The 20,755-nt window shown below is 35.1% G+C and overlaps 5 protein-coding genes across 7 annotated transcripts; 3 read left to right on the forward strand and 2 right to left on the reverse strand.

The window, feature by feature from the left end:
- Positions 1-316: 316 nt before the first annotated feature.
- LOC123192355 (CASP-like protein 2B1) lies at positions 317-2,492 on the forward strand. Its single transcript, XM_044604881.1, has 3 exons — positions 317-1,180; positions 1,272-1,404; positions 2,103-2,492. The coding sequence occupies exons 1-3, from the start codon at positions 957-959 to the stop codon at positions 2,352-2,354; spliced, it is 609 nt and encodes a 202-aa protein (XP_044460816.1). The 5' UTR covers positions 317-956; the 3' UTR covers positions 2,355-2,492.
- Positions 2,493-3,064: 572 nt separating this feature from the next.
- LOC123192284 (protein NAR1-like) lies at positions 3,065-7,253 on the forward strand. Of its 2 annotated transcripts, XR_006496847.1 has the most exons (12): positions 3,065-3,360; positions 3,455-3,522; positions 3,616-3,769; positions 4,061-4,247; positions 4,462-4,588; positions 4,812-4,986; positions 5,091-5,140; positions 5,229-5,400; positions 5,672-5,798; positions 5,899-5,990; positions 6,477-7,030; positions 7,154-7,253. XR_006496847.1 is itself a non-coding variant. In XM_044604771.1 (11 exons), the coding sequence occupies exons 1-11, from the start codon at positions 3,241-3,243 to the stop codon at positions 6,627-6,629; spliced, it is 1,425 nt and encodes a 474-aa protein (XP_044460706.1). In that variant the 5' UTR covers positions 3,065-3,240; the 3' UTR covers positions 6,630-7,078. The 2 variants fall into 2 exon arrangements, 1 of the variants encoding a protein (XP_044460706.1); XM_044604771.1 differs by lacking the exon at positions 7,154-7,253 and having other exon boundaries at positions 6,477-7,078.
- A 665-nt stretch (positions 7,254-7,918) lies between these two features.
- LOC123192747 lies at positions 7,919-9,903 on the reverse strand. Its single transcript, XM_044605392.1, has 5 exons — positions 9,246-9,903; positions 8,915-9,133; positions 8,720-8,818; positions 8,436-8,540; positions 7,919-8,366 (listed from the first exon to the last, which is right to left on the reverse strand). The coding sequence occupies exons 1-5, from the start codon at positions 9,762-9,764 to the stop codon at positions 8,142-8,144; spliced, it is 1,167 nt and encodes a 388-aa protein (XP_044461327.1). The 5' UTR covers positions 9,765-9,903; the 3' UTR covers positions 7,919-8,141.
- Positions 9,904-12,006: 2,103 nt separating this feature from the next.
- On the reverse strand, positions 12,007-12,960 carry LOC123193648 (serine acetyltransferase 1, chloroplastic-like). The gene has a single exon (XM_044606708.1). The coding sequence runs from the start codon at positions 12,827-12,829 to the stop codon at positions 12,074-12,076; it is 756 nt and encodes a 251-aa protein (XP_044462643.1). The 5' UTR covers positions 12,830-12,960; the 3' UTR covers positions 12,007-12,073.
- A 2,941-nt stretch (positions 12,961-15,901) lies between these two features.
- On the forward strand, positions 15,902-20,555 carry LOC123192869 (transcriptional adapter ADA2b-like). Of its 2 annotated transcripts, none has more exons than XM_044605556.1 (12): positions 15,902-16,370; positions 16,761-16,813; positions 17,040-17,215; positions 17,572-17,637; positions 17,768-17,893; positions 17,981-18,056; positions 18,417-18,480; positions 18,584-18,642; positions 18,912-19,134; positions 19,441-19,651; positions 19,826-20,092; positions 20,183-20,461. In XM_044605556.1, exons 1-12 carry the CDS (start codon positions 16,318-16,320, stop codon positions 20,249-20,251), a joined length of 1,443 nt encoding a protein of 480 aa, XP_044461491.1. In that variant the 5' UTR covers positions 15,902-16,317; the 3' UTR covers positions 20,252-20,461. The 2 variants fall into 2 exon arrangements, with proteins under 2 accessions (XP_044461491.1, XP_044461490.1); XM_044605555.1 differs by having other exon boundaries at positions 15,907-16,370; positions 20,203-20,555.
- Positions 20,556-20,755: the final 200 nt, after the last annotated feature.

Here is a 20,755-nt window from a genome sequence, read left to right on the forward strand (position 1 = left end):
TTCTGATAAGCATTTTGAAAATAAAAATTCAAGACAGGTTGGAGTCGTAGTGGAGTTCAGTAGTTGGAAAATGACCTTTTGGATTTAATCAGTGGTGCCATTCACACTCGGAGTCACAGTGGCAAAGTTTCCTTCATAGAAAATCTATGATGCTTCACCAATTTTATCTTGAAATAACATCATTCCATAACATCTAATTCAATAGCCCACTTCACAATCTAAATATTGTCTATTTTACACTGTCTGTCACTTATGAGCTTACAAGTGTTATTTTAACCTCTCAAACCATATAGAATATCTATTATGCTAAACATTTGTCGATGTAAGATTTGTGTAAGATATCACCCATTTCAATCATAGCAGCATGTGAACACAAGCCCATAATCTACTTTCCTGAATGGTCCACCACTAAGCGGAAAATAAAGAATTCAAGTTTTCCCACTTCAAATATTTAATCATGAGCTCGAAGCAAGCAACCAAATATAAGGTCAATGATCTTTTGTTCTTTCTAGTATGATCTAAACAAGAGAAATGGGTGATCATTAATCATCCTACCACAATGATCTTCATTCAATGCAATAACAGGAGTTAAAGGATCTGACCTGTTCCTTGGGAGAACAAACTGCAGCCTCTTCCCAGGAGCAAAGGAAAAAGGGGAAAAAAACTGTAAAAGCTGAGTCTTCGGTTTTCTCTTTCTCATTTAATGGTCTCTGCAGTGTAGGTTGAGGTGTCCTTTCTCGGTGGGGCTCATTCAATTCTAAAGCTTCTCCTTTTGACCACTGGGCAACCTCACAATCTTGCATACATCTCTGAAACGCCCTTGTGGTTCATGTGGATCTATCTAAGCAGTGAAACTTTCCACTTGATGTCTTAGTATTGCCGTTCAGGATCTTTGTCATAAACTCGTTTGCCCTTCTTTGAGTGTTTCTTCATTCTTGATTTCTTGTGCAGAAGAAATGAGTTACTTGGGTGTAGGTGTGAGTTCAGGGAATGTGCATGTCTACCATGGCACTATTCTGAAGACTACTGACAGAAGAATCAGGCTTGTAGAGCTGATTTTCAGATGTGTGATTTGTGGCTTAGGTGTTCTTGCTGCTGTTCTTGTGGGAACTGATTCTGAAGTCAAAGAGATCTTCTCAATCCGGAAGACAGCCAGATTTACTGACATGAAAGCTCTTGTGTAAGATTCCAAACTTCCTCTAAACTTTGAACTCAACTTCTTCATGTTTCTTGAGCTCTTTTTAACTTAATTTATTGCTTAAAACCTGCAGGTTTTTGGTGATAGCCAATGGAATAGCTGCAACTTACTCTTTGTTACAAGGTGTGCGCTGTGCTGTTGGGATGATCAAAGGAAGTTTACTGTTCAACAAGCCTCTAGCTTGGGCAATTTTTTCTGGAGATCAGGTACATACGTTTATCAGTTAATAAGCTCTCTGTGTGTCTGAAACCCAAAAATGGGTTCTGAAAACTGAGAAGCTCGCTCTATTTAACCAAACTTCTTTTTATCATATTTAACTGATGTGAAATATTCATACATATTTACCTAAAAATATCATAGTTTTATCAGTTAATGTCTTCATAATTGCATGATTAACAAGTAACACCTAATTAGAATGAAGAGAGAGATGGAATTGAAGCTTGAACTCATAAGATTTGACTTCATGTGGACAATGAAATGGGATTGGATTGATGTTTGGACAAGTTGTCTCTCCAAGTTGGCTCACTCCAGAGCAGTAATGCCTCCGAGAAATTATTATTAATATTAAATAATGCCTTCAATGGTAATGCATTTGCAGAGGGAATGCCAACTCGGTGGATGTTGTCGACTAAATCAATTAATAGCCTTATTAAAAACTGACACACCTGGTGGAAATTTATCAACACTCTGGTCTGACAGGTAACTAGTGGATAATAGGGTTTGGATTAGAATTCAAACTTGTTTTAGGTATTGGATAGATGAATTGTAGGTCTGATTAAAATTGAACCAAGTCAAATTGACTCATTTTAGGTATTGCACTCAATATGTCAGTCCTAAGTTAAACTAATACAGTCATCCCTAGTTATGAACTAGGAAATCATTTGGTATGTATATTATCATGCAGGTGGTGGCATACTTGACAGTGGCGGCGGTGGCAGCAGCGGCACAATCAGCAGTTTTTGCAAAGATGGGACAGCCGGATCTGCAGTGGATGAAGCTATGTGACATGTATGGGAAGTTTTGCAACCAGGTTGGTGAAGGAATAGCTTCTGCACTTGTAGTGAGCCTGAGCATGGTGGCTCTGTCTAGCATTTCTGCATTCAGTCTCTTCCGTTTGTATGGTGGAAGCAGATCTAAAAATGGTGGCAGGTTGTAGTGTTGCTAGTTTCAATTCTCTCAAAACTTAAATCTATCACCTTGCTTTCTTCAAGGGTTTATGTAATTAAGATGATGAAATGTGTGAGTGTCTGTTTCATTAGCTTGAAGTTCGCAATAAAAGAAGCTGTGTTTTGTAGATTATAATTTTCTATTTATAGCTTTGTGTGTTTTCAGTTTGTTGGCATTTGGTAATTGTTTCAACTCTATTAAATTGATCAATACAGGTTAATGATGTGACTCCAAATAACACTCCATAAATGGTAGGTAGGTTGGTTGCATTAGATACGAAGGAGCTGGAATGGAACAATAGTCTATTAAAGTCACATCATTATCTAGGGATGGCAAAGTTTGCAGGAAAATTGTGATCCAAAAAACATATATAGAGAGAGAGAGAGAGAGAAAATAATTATTTTTTTAATTTTAAGTGAATAAAATGTATTAAAATTTTTAAATTAAAAATAATAATAAAATTTAATAAATTAATAAATATTTAAGCTTTTAAAAAATAATAATTAAAAATTTTAGACTTCACCGAACCTAGGCGTGGAAAAAAGTCTTTTGGTGTTTTTTATAATACGGTAGCATAAGAATTATGTGCTATTTGCATGCCAGGTCCAACTGTTCTGGACCGTGGTCGACACGTGCCTTCCCAACCAACGACCCATAAGATTACACGTCAGCAGCTCAACTGATCTTTGACCTTCCATTTCAACAATTTTATGAATCCTATTGGCCGACTCTCTCACCGTGTTTCGTAATAGAATCATTTTATGTAATCTCCCCGCTTTTGGATTTTCCAACCCTAAATTCAGTCCTAAAAATCCTCGATATTTGAACAATCCACCTATTGCCACGCTTGATTCGGCTTCTGAATTTCGACGGAAATGTCTGAGAGGTTCTCGCCAACTTTAAGAATCGGGGATCTCAGTGATTTTATTGCGCCGTCGCAGAGTTGCGTGGTTTCTCTTAAAAAGGCCATCGCTAGAAACCCTGGTAAACCCCAGGTAAAGTAGGGATTTTTATTGGAAGTTTGGATTCTTTTAGTGGTTTAAGATGTACCCTTTTGGTAATTTCGGAAATTGTTTTTGTTTGATGAAGGTTTCTAGTTCTAGCAGGCAGCAAGCTGAACCAGTTAAAATATCACTCAAGGATTGCTTAGCTTGCAGGTTAGCTGATTTATTTTGTTTAAGTTTTGTGGATTTTTGTAATCTTATCTGAATGAGATATTTGAAATTTATGATGGTTTTGGACCCGTATAGCGGATGCATTACATCAGCAGAGACAGTAATGCTTGAGAAGCAAAGTTTGGATGAGTTTTTATCTAATATTAATAAGGGAAAAGCTGTCATTGTTTCACTATCTCCACAGTCTAGAACTTCTCTTGCTGTTCATTTCGGCCTCTCTCCGCTTCAGGTCAAACTCTTATCAATTTTTTTTTTTTAGCTTTCTTCTTGTTTTATGCTTGTCATGTTTTAGGATAATATGAATTTATGATTTGAGCAACTGGGTTATTTTAAGTGAAGTTGATATTAAGAATTGTAGTTGATAATTTGATTTTCGTAAATATTTGGTAAATGATTTTGAATTGTTAAGTCATTTATATTGTGCGTAGTGTTTGGTAATTTAGTATGAAACTGCTATATGGTTGTAATGATAGGAAGTTTTTTTACAACCCCCTTCCCCCCACCCCCCCAAAAATTTCAGGTTTTTAAGAAACTTACAACATTTTTGAAGACTTTGGGAGTAAAGGCTGTATTTGACACAAGTTGCAGTAGAGATATAGTGCTTATTGAAACTTGTAATGAATTTATTACTCGTTACAAACTGAGCCAAGGATCTGATGATGAAAAGTCTAAAGCCTCCTTACCCATGCTTTCATCGGCATGTCCAGGTATGCAACTGCATAATTCTTGGCTTGGCTTTAAAAACTTCCATGCACTGTATGTAAATGCTTGGTGTTCTAACAAGCACACAATTAGAAGCTCGAATACATATAAAGAGGGGAGTGGGAGGTGAAAGGGGGAGAGAAAGGGAGATAATTTCTTAGCTGTGGAAGATGCCTCCTAGGTGAAAACTGTTATATGAACATCTTTCTTTGATTGTAGGTTGGATATGCTATGCTGAAAAACAACTTGGATCTTATATTCTGCCTTACATATCTTCTGTGAAGAGCCCCCAACAAACAATTGGAGCTACCATCAAACATCTCATATGCCAAAAACTGGGTCTCAGGTAGCCTCTCCATTAAAAAAATTACTTTTCCACTGGAGCCCTTTTCTTTTGGCAATTGGAATGTAAGGAATTTTTTTTTGTATGAATTACAGATAATGACAATTAATGTAGTCTAAGCTTCAATTTAAGGAAATTCTGTGTAGTTGTAGAACAACTGCCCTTGGTTTCTTATTGTCTAGGTTAATGTAATTGAATGAATTAATTGGGAATATGTATTTAATAGGCCAGAAGAGATTTACCATGTGACTGTGATGCCTTGTTATGATAAGAAGCTTGAAGCTGCCAGGGATGACTTTGTTTTCCAAGTGGAATCTCAAGAAACCTGTAATAATGAAGGTCTCATGATTCCTGAGGTTGATTCAGTCTTGACATCCGGCGAAGTCTTAGATTTGATACAGGTGAGATGAAGCTTTCATTTGTTGTAATTTCATAAGTTCTCCATGGAATATTTTCTTTTCAAAGTAATCTTTCATTATAATTTCATATTAATCTATGTTTGCAGTTAAAAGCAACAGATTTTAAGGCCTTAGAGGAATCTTCTCTGGATAAAATGTGAGAATAAATATATTTTTCTAAGGTTCCTTCCACATGCCATTTATTATTTCTGTTTAGATTTAGAGTTCCCACAACCTTAATGCAGGTTGACAAATATTGATGAAGAAGGGCATCTTTTTGGGGTTCCTGGAAGCTCTGGAGGTTATGCAGAAACAGTTTTCCGATATGCTGCTAAAATGCTCTTTGGAAGAAATTTTGACGGCGAACTGAACTTCAGAACCATAAGAAATTCAGATTTCAGAGAGGTGGTTTTGGAAGTAAGTTCCCTTTTTAATTTGGTCTCATCTTATAAGCATATGAAGCTTATGTCTCAGACATAAATTTATCTACTGATTGGGATATCAGTGTTTATACATAGAAAAATTTGGAGACTGGTGCCAGGCCTGAAGCACCGATTTGTTTTTTTATTAATTGGAGTGTGAACCAGGTTACCAAAGCTGCATGTGATGCATTTATGTGTGTAAGTATAGAATATAGTTATGTACTTTCTTTTTGTGTTGTAACATTTTGTTTCATCTTATAACATAGGTGGGGGGGAAAACAGTGTTGAAATCTGCACTATGTTATGGCTTTCAGAACCTGCAGAACATTGTCAGGAAAGTGAAAATGCGAAAATGTGATTATCATTTTGTAGAGGTCATGGCATGCCCTGCAGGTCAATGATTCCTCTTCTCTAATTTCTTTTTTTTTTTTTTTTCAATTGTTTCACTGAAAAAGCTGAGTTGATGGTAATGGGCCACATTTTCATTAAACAGGTTGCTTGAACGGTGGAGGTCAAGTTAAGCCAAACCCAGGGCAACCTCCAAAAGAATTGATTCAGTCATTGGAAACCATCTACATGGAAAATGTAAGTGTTCATCTTTAGTCAAGAACTTCGTTTCAGTTGTGTATTTCTTGAATCGCTTGTTTTTAAACTTGGAAAAGCATATAAAGTTTTTGTGTATTATGAGAAATGCATTGCATAATCAAGAAATGTGAGTTTCCTGACATTAGTAAAATCCCATGCACAAGCAATTTTGGTATGTGAAGTTAGCATCACCCTACTTCATCAAACTTTTGGCCGTCGTATGTTGATGAAAAGATCCCAGTATCTTAAGTTGTTGACCAGTGTTAGCTGGAAACCAATATTGCCCATCAAAATGCCATTTACAAACTCATCTGGGTAATATTTTTACAAACGACTTGATTTTTAAAATGTATACTGTGAACACTAGAGCTTGCATTTCATTGCACTTGCACGAAATATCTATTTGAAAGTTCTGTTCAATTATGCACTTCATTTTTTTGTGACTAGTGCTATGTTTTAACAAGATTGTTCTTTTATATATTTTAGGTGTTGGTGGCTGATCCTTTTAAAAATCCTCTCGTGAAAAGTCTATATGATGAGTGGCTTGAGCAACCTGGTTCAGAGAAAGCTAAAAGACACATGCACACAGAATATCACCCTGTGGTAAAGAGCATTACTGCTCAGTTACACAATTGGTAAAATCTGCTATGGTTCAAAACTATAAGGTTTTGCAACTTAAAACTCTCCGTGGGCCCTATGCCCACTCAAAGCTGCAACATTGTAGCAATCACATATACAACAGCTCATCATCACTGGCCCATATCTTCTTAATTAGGGGCATTCAATTTTGATAGATTAAACAGATGGTTTCCTTTGTTTATCCCTTTTTTTTTTTGGCTCGTATACATGCCGTATATTAGAATTTTGTTATACATATAAGAAAGAGTTCTTTTTGTCACTCAAGAACTCTTTAGCTCAGCTTTAATTCCCTTCATTCATGCACATGGCATTTGTTTATGAACCTGTCATTCTCATTTTTGTACAATTGAACAGGTTTTGGGGAATGCTGGTGCATGCCATGAAACGAAATAATAGTCCTTGTATGTGTTGTTTAAACTTATTAATAGAAATAGAAATTTATTTATTTATTTCTGTTGTATGTTGAGTAAAATTTGTACCTTTCAATCTTGGCAATAACTATTTGGCATTGTTTAAATGTGTAGGCACTTATTTTGAACATGAAGATCGCTTTCTTTGTTTGCACTGCCCTCAAATTTTCTATATTTTAAAGTGTTATTTTAGGAATAAAATATTATTTAATTATTTAATGAGATATCATCATTAAATTTAAATTAGTCTTTATTGTAAATATATAATTTTAAGTTCAAATTGATCTTGACTAGGGCATTATTCAAAATTGGCCCACATTAAATCTAGCTTTAGATAAGCTAACTAGGCAATTACTTTGCGGAAGACTATGCTGAAAACCATAAGGTGTTCCCTTTACTAATCTTATAAAATATTCCATTGCATTTACTTTGTCAAGTTCTTTGCAATGAAGTTGTCTTGCAAGATTGATTAATTCAAAGGTTGTCTTGCAGTTATGGTAGATTGGTAACTCATGGCTCCATAGGACTAAAGATAAAATTAAATCAAATTGAGACCAAACAAAAATCAATTTAAACTCAGTTTAAATTCAAAATAATCAATTATAGATCAAGTTTAGTTTATTCGATTAGTATTAAGTTTACCATAGAAGTCATTGGAAAAAAAAATTGTTGTTTTAGAAAAAAAAAAAAGGAATCATAAAATAAAAAATAAAAAAAGTTATTAAAAAGGATGACCCTGCTAAAGATTTGATTAAATCAAACGGGCTCAATCAATTTCAAATCGGGGTTACTTTGCTCTTACTTGGTTTGTTCAAATCAAATACCAAACCACACTAGAGTCAGCTTGGATAACATCTACCCTTATATAAGACATTTTGATTGATTTGTAATCAACTTCCATACCACTTTCCACTCGTTATTCATATCATTAAAATCCACCATGTACAGCAAGGAGCTATTGTCATAACTCTAAATCAAACACTGGTTGTTTGATTGGATACTGAAGACAAATATTCATAATCTAGAAAAAGGAAACATAGGGTAACATAAGAAACAGGGATGGAAGAAATGTTGCAAAAACTATAAATCACCCTCAAGCAAATCAAAAACCTTTAGGGAGAACCTTTCTTCCATAAGGGCGTTTGCTTTCATCTGATTTGCGAGCTGTTCGAGCCACTCTGCTTCCTGTGTTGGAACTCTGGCAATAGTCAGAACTTTTGGATAGTTTCCTGTGATGAGAATTAAAACCAATTTCACTGGATACTTGCATCTTGTTCTCTGATATGCTTTCATCTTCAAGAGAATCATAGCCCATTGCCTCAAATTCCTACAAGACACCCCCAGTCAGATGTGGCCAAGCAACAAGTGATCAGAGATGTAATGAATGAAAACATACCTTGGACTTTGTCTTGGTACAATAGGGTGTTAAACAGGGATTCAAATCCTTGAGAAACATGTCATCTGGACTGCCAGGAGTTGTTGCAGCCTCAGAGCTGAACTCCTGAACAAAATTTTAAACAATATCATCAACTGATAATCCAATGTAAACTCAGGTTTGGCAACCGCAATAAACACATTGTAACATCGAGGTCAATAGTCTTTGTCACTGTCAAGATATCCTTTGCTTTTGGACACACAATCCAGTTTTTTCAAATGCACTTTTGAATGTGGGGTGCTTACCAGAGAGTTGGCAGCCTCTTCATAATCATATGCGGGTGTTCTTGGACCACTGCCATGTAGTTGTAAACCTGTTCTGGTCGAACATTTTTCTGCCTTCACCTATTTAACCAATTTAATTAGCAATCTAAATTTATTTATAAGCCAATCTTATTGATTTGATTCTGAATAAGAAATTTTATGAATATGGTGGAATACCTCAGCAAGGCCTTCTGCTAGGAACTGGAGCTGGTCTGTGAGAGAAGTAACCTGCCTTTGGAGACTCGGAATGACTTGTTTGGCTTGTTTCAGCTCAGAACCCTGCTTCTCTATAAGTTCTTGAAGCTGAGAATTCATGGCATCTGGGAACAAAATTGCACTCTTTAATGCCTTTATTTCTTCCCTTTGATTCAAACACAAATCTTTCAGCTTCTCTACCTGCAATTTCCGATATAAACATTTGCATTCATTTCAGATAAAGGCCAATTTTTATTTTGTTCAATGATCTATCGCATTCCAAATATACAATATTTTAATGAAATAGACTCACTTCATTGTTCTTTTCTTCAAGCAAAGACTTAAGCTGAGAAATTTCCATTTCTTGTTCCTTATTAGCATTCAAAAGCTCTCTCTCACTTCTCAAAACCATCGCCAATGTTCTCGTGTTCGCATTATTATTTTCCCCCTTAACTTCTGTGAGAGCTTTAACCTCACTTTTCTTCTCTCCTTTCCCAAACAACTTCCTCTGCAACCCCGCAAAATTCCCTCCTTTCCTCGCTGTCTTCTTCAGATCCTCCGCTATCACATCCGCCGGGATCACCAACCCCATTGTCCGATTCCCTTTTGACGACGACGAAGAAGAAGAAGATTTCTTCTGAACCATCAAGTTCTTGACCAAGGTCGTCAAGTTCTGGTTTTTATTAACCGAAGGTTTAGTATTGACAAGTGCACGAGAAATTGAACTGGGGTTGTGGGGTTTAGTAGTTTTGAGTTCTGCTGACGAAGATGGATCTGAAAAATAAGATGATGTCGAGGATCTTGAATCGTACGAATTGTACCTAGTTGCCATTTCGATAAAAATATATGAGTTCGAGTAGAATGAAATGAGAAACAAAGTGATGATTTGGTAGGTTAAAAAAGATGGAAGAAGGAGAAGGAGAAGGAGAAGATTTGACTTTGAGATTGAGATTTGCTTGTAATGTTGGCAGTTTCTGTGAAGGTTTTGAAAATGGTGTTTCCCGACAACGTGACGACGTGGCATAAAGGCGCTGTCTGAATTCAAATTTTTTGAATTTGGCGTGAAAGGCGCGGGCCTGTGTTAATTTAAGGGCAAAGGACAATGCCCCACCCAAAATATGCTGCATTTTCAAAGTTTTTTTTAATAATTTTGAAAATCACATCTATCCAACCTATAACCATTTAAATTTATTAATTTTAAAAATAAAATTATTATTTTATATTTAATAATAGGCCAAACGACTATTTTCCACCCAAGGTTTGATGTTTTCTCAAAAGTCCTTCCTTTAACTATAGAAACACTAAACACCCACCCATGACCGGTTAGATTTAACCAAACCCTAACGCCTGAAAATTTTATCTCCTTTTGCCCCCCTAAATTTTAAAAACTAAAATTTTTCCCCAGCTTATGTTTTAAAAAAAGACAGTTTCACCCTAGGGTTTGGTTTTGAAATCTCCGACAACCGTTCCGGCTCCATTGCCGATGGCCTCTCCCTCCCGAAGCAACCTCTCCTTCCAGCGAATGTTTTCCTCCCATTTGGAGGCTCGATCAGCGTCGGAGATTTCAAAATCAAACCCTAGGGTGAAACTGCCATTTTTTAAAACTTAGGCTGGGGGAAAATTTTAGTTTTTAAAGTTTAAGGGGGTAAAATTAGATTCTATTTTAGTTTATTTTTAATATTATAGCAAAAATGATGATTTTACCCCTACCACCGTTAGAGTTTAGTTAAATCTAACCGGCTATGGGTGGGTGTTTGGTGTTTCCATAGTTAAATGGGGGACTTTTGAGAAAACATCAAACCTTGGGTGGGAAATAGTCGTTTGGCCTTAATAATAAAAATAAACTTAACTATGATTTTATTTTCCTCTCTAAATTTAAAAAACTAACTTTTCTCCCCTAAACTAAGTTTGAAAAAATCACATTGCCCCCCTCAAAGTTTAGTTTCAAAATCTCTTCACTTTCTCCAACACCATCACTAGTCGTCTTTCCCTCCCGATGGTTTTCCTTTCTCCAATGGTCTGCCTTAACTCCACCCCAATCTCTCTAACATTGAGAGACGTCGTCTGGGAAGAAAAATCGTCTTCCCAGACAATAAAGACAATATCGATCAATATTGCATTTATCATCAGGGAAGATGATTGTTTTTCTAGATGAAGACGAGTCATTTTTCTAGTCTTCCGTCTAAACCCAGAAAACATCTCTCAGTGCTTGAGGGGTTGGGATAGAGTTAAGATAGGTTGTCAGAAGAAAGGAAACTGTTGGAAAGGAGAGACAACCGACGATAGTGCTAAAGAAAGTGATGGGGTTTTGAAACTAAACCCTTGGGGGGTTTAAAGTTTAGAGTTCATAAAGTGATCTTTTCAAACTTGGTTTATGGGATAAAATGTTTGTTTTTAAACTTCTAGAAGGAAAAATAAGATTAAATTTTTAAAGGTTAGGTTTCTATTAAATTTAATTGATCATGAGTGAATAAATAATACTTTCAAAGTTAGCATAAGAAACTTTGGAAAATTAGCATACTTTGGGTGAGAAATAGTCCTTTAGTCTGAGGCTTTGTTTTTGATCGGCTGGACTTAGAGACGAATGGGCTTGGCTGGGGAGAAATGGTTGACCCATCAAGTTATTAATAATAACCCATTAATAGAAATGAATTTAGGTCGAACAGAATCCAAACGAGAGCAGCTCAAATTTAGTGTAAATCTAAAATGATTAATTCGAGATTGACAGCTTTGAACAGATCTTTCTTTGGTCTGAAAATGTTGCTTTAGAAAGCTAGTGAATGGTTTTCACTTTAAAACATGCATAAATTATAATATTATAATTATGTGATCAATTCATTAAAAAAAATTATTAACATATATAATTAGAGTTGGACTCAATCAAAGTTAAACTCAAATAAAATCTAACTTAAAATCAGATCAAGGTAAGCGAGTCGGGACTCATTTATAAAAACAAATTTAATAATTTGAACTCAAATTTAACTCATTTTACTAAATTAAGCCCAACATTTAACATTGTTGTCCATCCACCAAAGCACCAACTTTGCTCAATAAATTGTTGAAAAGAAAAAAAATTAAACCAATTAATGATCAGATAACTCAATATTACAACTGAATTACCTATGACAAATTTTAATTATTTTATTTTATTACTCTAGCAGGATTTCCTACGGCAGTGCGTCTTGGAGGAACCTCCTTCAAGACTACCGAGCCTGCACCAATTCTTGCCGCTTCGCCAATTCTAATATTCCCCAAAACTTTACACCCTGCTCCCAATAACACACTATCTCCAATTTTCGGATGCCTGTCCCCTGAAACTTTCCCTGTACCCCCAAGTGTCACATTGTGCAAATTTGTCACATTGTCTCCAACCACCACCGTCTCTCCGATCACAACTCCGGTGGCATGATCAATCAATATCGCCTGTCCAATTTTCGCCCTTGGATGGATGTCCACGGCAAAAACTTCGGAAACCCTACTTTGTAACAGTAGTGCCATACTAGACCTACCTTGTGACCAAAGTTTACGTGCAATTCTATGAGCCTGGCAGGCCAAAAAGCCCTTGAAATGTAGAAAACAATGTACGTAACTTATGCATGTGGGGTCACGTTCTCTCGCAGCTCTTAGATCGTCCCTGATTGCCGTCTTGATGCTGTGATCGTCACCTAAAATGGCGATGAAAAGTTGTGAAAGAGTGTCGATGGGAAGACTGGGAGTGCTCAGCTTCATGGCGAGGTGATTTGAAAGCGCTGACTCTAGTGAAATGTGTGACAGAACCGAAAAGCTATAGTAGTTGAACAAGAAGGGCTCTTGTTTGATATCTGATCGAGCTTCCTCTCTAATTCTGAACCAGAGATGATCGTCTTCATCATCTATGCCGTTGTTGTGAGTTTCCATGAAAACCCTTTTGAGAGATGGACATGAAAGTGCAGTGGCATAATCTGTTGGAGGGGAGAGTAGAGAATAGCTTTGAAGTTTGACAAGCTGCCATTGAAATCAGTGGAGGTGGAAACTGAAGAGAGAAGGTGAAAGGATTATACAGGAAGAAAGGGATAAAGAGATAGAAGTAGAAGGAATTTCTCGGAAGGAGAAGAAGATGGAGAAGAAAATGGAGATGAAGATGACGCAAGAGGTGACGATTATTAGAATGATTGGAGTAGTGGTCAAGCAAAAATTGGGTTCGGCAGCAGGCAAGACCAATTTGCAGTTAAGTCAACGCGGAATTTGTCAACCAAATGAGAAGATGAAAGAAAGATATCTATCAAATGGATACTTGCTAATATTATTTCCATTAGGCCAAAACACTTGGTCCCACCCAAGGTATAGTGAATTTAACTCCACCCTCCAACTTTTAAAAATGGAATCACTCACCCATGATTTGGAAAACTAACACCTATACTCCAAAATTAAGTTAAGATTAAGGGTAAAATCATCATTTAACAATAATATTTAATGTTTATATCATTTTACACCCTCAATTTGGAAAATTAATAATTTCCTCCAAAATTAAGTTTTAAAAAGTGATATTTCCCCTCATACCTAAGGTTTCCAATTTTTTCGGTGAATTTTTGACTAACGATGGTCGATCTCTCTCTCTCCTAGTGTTGTCTCTCCCTCTGATGCTCAATATCATATCAATGATATTTGGATTTGATTAAATCCAAACATCTAGATGAAGACTCTTCGTCTAGATCTTTATCATCCAGACTAAGTCGATTTCGTCTGGATGACAACGACGGTCCAAATGAGGAGATTGGTCTCTTCTGGACCATCGTCATCGTCCAGATGAAATCGATTTCGTCTGGATAATGAAGATCCAACAAAGAGTTTCAACTTTTCGTTTAAATTTCATCTACTCCAGATATCGTTGATTCGATATTGAACACCGGAGGAAGAGACGACACTGTGAGGGAGAGAGATTGCCCATCATTGGTCAAAAAATTCGCTGGCGAAATTAGAAACCCTAGATAGGGGAAAAATGTCATTTTTCAAAACTAAATTTTGGAAAAAATTATTAGTTTTTCAAATTAAGGAGTTAAAATGATGTAAACTTTAAATATTATTGTTAAATGATGATTTTGCCTTTAACCTTAACTTAATTTTGAAGGTTAGGTGTTAGTTTTCTAAATTATAGGTGGATATTTAAGTTTTTGAAAGTTAGAGAGTAAGACTTTGAGAATTCACTATACCTTGGGCGGGAATAAGTCTTTTGGCCTATCCATTATTACTCTTTATATTGTAACAAAAGTCATAAGACATTGCAAAAAAAAAAAAAAAAATTAAAATTGGAGGAAAATAAGCGAACTTTGAATTCTGACATCTCCAACTCCAACTATTACGAAATCGAAGAGAACAAATGCATCCATGGTGTGCATATTATCATTGTTTTTTGTTGTAGTTATTATTATTACAAACACCTAAGCAAAATATAGGGGTTCTCTTTAATAGTAATCCTTAAACTCGAGGTTTGTGAAATTTTAATTAATTCATATGATAAAAAGGCCTCAGTTTGTTGAGTTTTAAGAGATCCACCTCATTGAATCCTCAGAGGCCTCAAAATAACGCCAAAGCCCAAATCATCCTACACAACATTAATCAAAAGTAATATTGTAATTAAATTCTTTCTATATAAAGTATTATTTCTTACTAATAAAATTAGGCCAAAGGAGTATATCCCACCCAAGTTTTATCCTAATCTCAAAAGTATACTCATGATAGTTAAAAAACCCAAATACTTACCTATAAATAAACTTATGTTAGATTTTTTTATTAAAGACAAACATAAAATTGTCATTTTACCTATAAATCATAAAACCCTAAAAATATATATTATTTTTTCTCTGTAATTTGAAAAATTAACAATTCCCCTTATATTTAAACTTTAAAAAGTTACTATTTTCTTAAAAGAGTTTAAAAACAGACAATCGTTGGAACTACAATAAGACAACGTCTAGACGATGAAGTGTCATCTCTAGATTGATGATGCTTCTTGACGATGAAGACGCTTCATCGATCTAGAGTTGGACACGCTGGAGAGTTGGATGAAGCCTTCGTCATCTAAATGAATTGTCTAGATTCATTCAATCTAGATGATTCTAGACAACATGATGCACTTGAGAGAGACAACGATGACGACTTTGGATTAAAAGAAAAGTCACCTATTGCAGAGATAGTTGTTGGAGAGTCGTTGAAAATAAACTATAGGTTTTAGGGAGGATGTTACTTTTTTAAGTTAAAAAAACTTTTCGGTAAGAATGAAATTGTTGGTTTTTAAAACTATAGAGAAATATAATGAATTTTATATTTTTTAATATTAATAGTAAAATGTTAATTTTACCCTTACTTCTAACAAAAAAAAATAACAATAATTGGGTCATGAGTGAGTTTTTGAACTGTTATGAATGTATTTTTGAAATTAAACTAAAACTTGGGTTAAAAATTATCCTTCGACCATAAAATTGTATTAATAAATAAATATTTTTAATTTATTTATACGAACCAATATGTTAATATATCATTTTTACTTATTTTAAAATCATGTAATAACAAAATTATATGCATTAATAATTATAATATATATATATATATATATATATGTATTTATTTCGATTATATAAATGAATATATATTTAATGTAATTAAATAATTTTAAATTAATAATAAAAATAACGTTCAATTATATAATAAATAAATATATATATATATATATATATATATATATACACACACACACTTATTTGTGTAATTAAAAGTTGGTATATATAATATTGATTAAATAATTATTCTAATATTGTACTTATACCATGACATCTCATTGATACATAGATTAAACATAATTTTATTAAAATCTTTTTATAATTTATTTAACAAAATATATAAATTGATTATCTTTTTAATTTATATTTAAATGAATCCTAAAACAAGGAAAGCATAATTTTTCTTGGTTGGCAGTTGGCACCATAACTTTCTTGGCAAACTACATTCACATTCACTGTATCAGAGTAACCTGAGAATTCCGAACCAAGTTGACCTTCGAGGCAATGACAAAGCATTGGTTACTCACTCCACTCTTTACCTGTCTTCTATTCAAAAATAAATCCAACCCAAATTCTTCACTGAGATGTAAAAAACTCGGAAATCTATGATTTTGAACTGTGCCCATTAATTGTTACCCAAAAATGGAAGAACCCTTTTCCCAATTTTAGAAGATATCGAAGTTTCATAGTTGTTCAGAAACTTTAGGGTTTTTTTTCCCTCTCTCTTGGCCCTATAAATACCAGTCTCTATCTTGTTCTTGTCATTGCAATTCAAGATATTCACTATTACAAACATTCGCTAGTAAACAAGCAGCTGTTCTTCGTGAGCTTATTCAGCTTCAGAAGGATATGGGTCGTTCTCGTGGGAATTTTCACTCTAATGATGAGGACCCGACTCAACGGTTTTAAAGAATCTTGCACATTGTTTTAGTTTATTTGTTTCTTGTTTTAATCTTTGTGCCAAATTTGTGTTTCATTGTTGCATTGGAGTTATGTGATTGTTAACCTGTGAAGCGTTTTCTTTGAAACTGAATGCTTTGAAGTAGAAAGGCTTCTGCTGAAGTGTATATTGTGACTGTTTCTAGTGGTTGAGGAGAGTGAAGAAACACATAGTTCTTCTTTGTACATCACTTATTTTACATTTCCTATGACACTATTTACACCAAATCCATAACGGCGATCGCTGTTCTGCCTATATTTGTGTCTGAGAGATGCTCCATTTTGCTTGTTTCCCTGAGCATATTTAGCACGTTTTCGAAGTTTTATCTGAATCTCGATTATGGTCTGTGCAGGTCTAGGAGAAAGAAGAATGTCTCCAGTGAAAATTCAGAATCTTCAGCTGCAGGTATTTTACCACAATAATGTAATTGTAAAATGAAATCCTATGACTGGCTCACTGTCACTGACTTGAGTTGGACTTTGGCTTTATAAAACGATGGTCGTACAATGTGTAGTATATTATTTTTGGAATACAGAGAATATTGCGTCACCGTGATAATTGGATTTATTTGCTTTCAAAATGTTATGACTGTTGCCTTTTCTTTTCCTTCTAAATTCTCATTTGAAACCAGGCCAAGGAGCAGGTGAAGGAAAAAGGGCTTACCACTGCAATTATTGCAACAAAGACATCACTGGGAAGATACGCATCAAGTGTGCCGTTTGTCCTGATTTTGACCTGTGTATAGAGTGCTTCTCTGTTGGAGCTGAGGTGACACCTCATAAGAGCAATCACCCCTACAGGGTTATGGTTAGTAATACTAATCGCTTGCTCACTTAATAAGAATCCTCCATATTCTATGTTTTTTAAGATCCTTTTTTTAGCTAGTTTTACAATATTGAAGTGAACATTTGCTTTTAACATCACTGTTCTCAAATAACTGGGAAGTAAAAATTTGTTTGGTAAAGCGTTTAACTACTTTACTATGATTGAAACCTTGAACCTCTCTGCTCAATTTATAATCATATTCTCACAATTACTTTTATCTTTAATTTCATATTTTTTCATCATCCTTTTTATGTCATTTAATTTTGGCAGCTGCTTTTATCAGTTATTATATATAGTTTTGTTTCATGCTTATGTATTTATATTTATCATTTTAACAGGACAATCTCTCTTTCCCGCTAATATGCCCTGACTGGAATGCTGATGACGAAATACTGCTTCTAGAGGTGTTTTGAGTTCTCGTTTTCTTTTTTGACCCTTTGAAAAATTGTAACCAATCCTGCATTGTTTGTGAAAGTGCATGGAAGTTAGAGTAATTTTTGTTTATCTTACATCTGTTAAAATTTTGTATTTTAGGGAATCGAAATGTATGGCTTGGGGAACTGGACAGAAGTTGCTGAGCATGTTGGGACAAAGACCAAAGAACATTGTATTGAACACTATAACAGTGTATACATGAACTCCCCGTTCTTTCCTCTCCCGGTATAACATTTTAAGCAAAACCAGTTCTCTTTTACTTTTGTTAATTGTTGGGACAGAATAGTTAAATCATTAATTTTTTTTTTCTAGGACATGTCTCATGTTGTCGGGAAAAATAGAAAGGAGCTCCTTGCTATGGCTAAAGGGCATAGTGAGGACAAGAAAGGTTTGTTATATTATAATCATCATTCACTTTCCTTTTAATCATATTTATTGTTGTTATACTTGTTTGATAGACTGTTTCTGTTATGCATTGGGAATGCACTAGAAATGTTATGCATCATAAACCAAGCTAATACTGTAGCCAGGTCAGGTCATTGGCTTAGGTGGTTCCAATTTCTTAGCATATGAAGAATCACTACCATATTTGGGGGCAATCATATTCCATAGTAAATGACTGAGTTCTCGTCATTTTGCATGCTTAATGTTAACTACTCCATATTATATTCTAATTGTTTAAACTTCTTGTCAATCTTTTTTTCTTGAAATATAAAATCTTATAATTGATTGCATGTGGCTGTTGCAGGATCAACCATGATTGGGGAGCTAACATTGAAGGAGGAATCTCCTTTTTCTCCTTCAAGAGTCAAGTATGGCTATCATTCTTATTTGCATCATCTTAGTTCACCTCTGTGACTTCTTTTGTATCAAATAGGAATGAATTTCTAATGCCAATTTTCATAATTTATACAGACTTGAAGAACCACATCAAGGTGGACCCTCAGGCCGTTTAATTTCTGGTTCGAATGCAGGTGAGCTTTATATATTTGCTTTACTAGCTGGTCACGCACAACTCTCTATCTTTCGCAAATGTCTTGGCCAAGTTCTTGCTGTTGCCACAGCTGCACATGAATCAGTGGCACCCTGTTAGTCAATGTAAATTGTCCATTGGAATATAACAAACCAGTGTGTTATCTTGTTTGTGTACAAAATGTTAATGAGTTGTCAGAGGATCCATCATCTAATATTTTTGTGGAGACAAGTGGTTTTATCCATTGATGGTGTCTTAATGTTATGGCAGAACCTCAAATGGAGAGGAGTTTCAAGGGGAAGAAACTGATGTTGTCAGCAAATGATGGTCCATCTTTAGTTGAGTTGAGCTGTTATAACCCTAAAAGACAGGAGTTTGATCCTGAGTATGACAATGATGCGGAGCAGCTATTGGCTGAGATGGAATTCAAAGATACTGACTCTGAGGAAGAGCGGGAGCTAAAGCTGCGAGTACTGCACATATATTCAAAGAGGTGAGTGAACAAGTTGAGTTTCTTACTTGTTTGTTGTCTGCTATTAGATTAATACATAATTCCTTTAAGATGATAAAATTATGGTATCCAAAGGCATCAGCTCTCAATATTGTGATTGTAAAACTGCCTTAACAAAAAGAGAAACAATGCTAGTTATATTTGAGGCTTACTTTTTCTGGAACCTCAAAGTATTTTTTGTATAAATAAAATTTAATTACTATTGTTGATTACATTTGTTATTGACCACATAGTGAAATTTACTAAAGCATCTCCTTGCTTTCTTGTAAATGTTTTATGTTTGAAAAGGCTTGATGAGAGGAAGCGTAGAAAGGATTTCATTCTAGAAAGAAATTTGCTGTATCCAAATCCTTTCGAGAAAGACCTGTCTCCTGAAGAAAGGGCAATATGTCGGCGTTATGATGTCTTCATGCGCTTCCATTCCAAGGAAGAGCACGAGGAATTGCTTCAGACTGTTATTGCAGAGCACCGAACTCTGAAGAGACTTCAAGAGCTTAAGGTATGAAATAGAAGGGTACTAGTAGTTATATTTCCCTTCAATTTAATAATAAAAAGCTTACGCAAATTGGTACAATTTTATTTTAACTGTATTTTTTATTAGTTTTTTTCTGATTCTCAGTTGATGTTCATGGTTCTCATATAAGACAACTAAGATTACCACTAAATCATGCAGGAAGCCCAAGCTTCTGGATGTCGTACATCCACTGAGGCAGATAGATACCTTGACCTAAAAAGGAAAAGGGAAGCTGAAGAAGCTTTACGCAGATCAAAAGATAGTGGTCAAGTTGGTACAAGCAGTCAGGCTGGTGCAAACGCTTTCATGTCTTCGGAGTCTGTTGGCAAAGACTCAAATTTGAGACCAGCAGGACTGGCTTCTGCAAGTCATGTAAACGATTTGGATATCTTGGGTTTCACTGAAACTCAATTGCTGTCTGAAGCTGTAAGTATCCAACCCATAATATCTGAACAGTCTGTCACAAAATGTGCATATTGCCTACAAATACTTAACCTTCCAACTGGTTTGTTGAAGTTGCCTATTTGTGTTGGTAGGAGAAGCGCCTATGCTGTGAGATCAGGTTACCTTCACCGCTCTACCTGAGGATGCAAGAGATCATATCAAGAGAGGTTTTCAGTGGGAATGTCACCAAGAAAGCTGATGTTTATCATTTGTTCAAGATTGAAGCAAACAAAGTTGATCGAGTTTATGATATGCTTGTGAAGAAGGGGCTTGCTCCTCAATGATGACATCTCATGCTTGTAATTCTGTCTCTATTGTATTCATACAGAAATGAAAATTTTGTTTCTTTAATCAGTCTTGAAGAGAAAGCATCCAAAACTCTGTACATCGATACACCCCTTTCTGTGGGAAATGAATATTAACAAGCTCATTAGAGTTCCCCTTATGGCAAGCTTTATTCGAAGGGCATTTTCAATCTTATAGAAGAGATATGTACCTAGGGAACCTAATCAGGGTTCCATTGGTTTAAGGGTTGAAAATCCTCTGCTAACCTAAGTCCCTTCATTCTCGATACTATGATGCATTAACACCTACTTCAATCACAATAGTTGTGAATTCTTGTAACACGTAAGTTTGCCTGGTTCA

The sequence above is a fragment of the Mangifera indica genome, chromosome 12 (assembly GCF_011075055.1).
Source record: "Mangifera indica cultivar Alphonso chromosome 12, CATAS_Mindica_2.1, whole genome shotgun sequence".
NCBI lineage: Eukaryota > Viridiplantae > Streptophyta > Magnoliopsida > Sapindales > Anacardiaceae > Mangifera > Mangifera indica.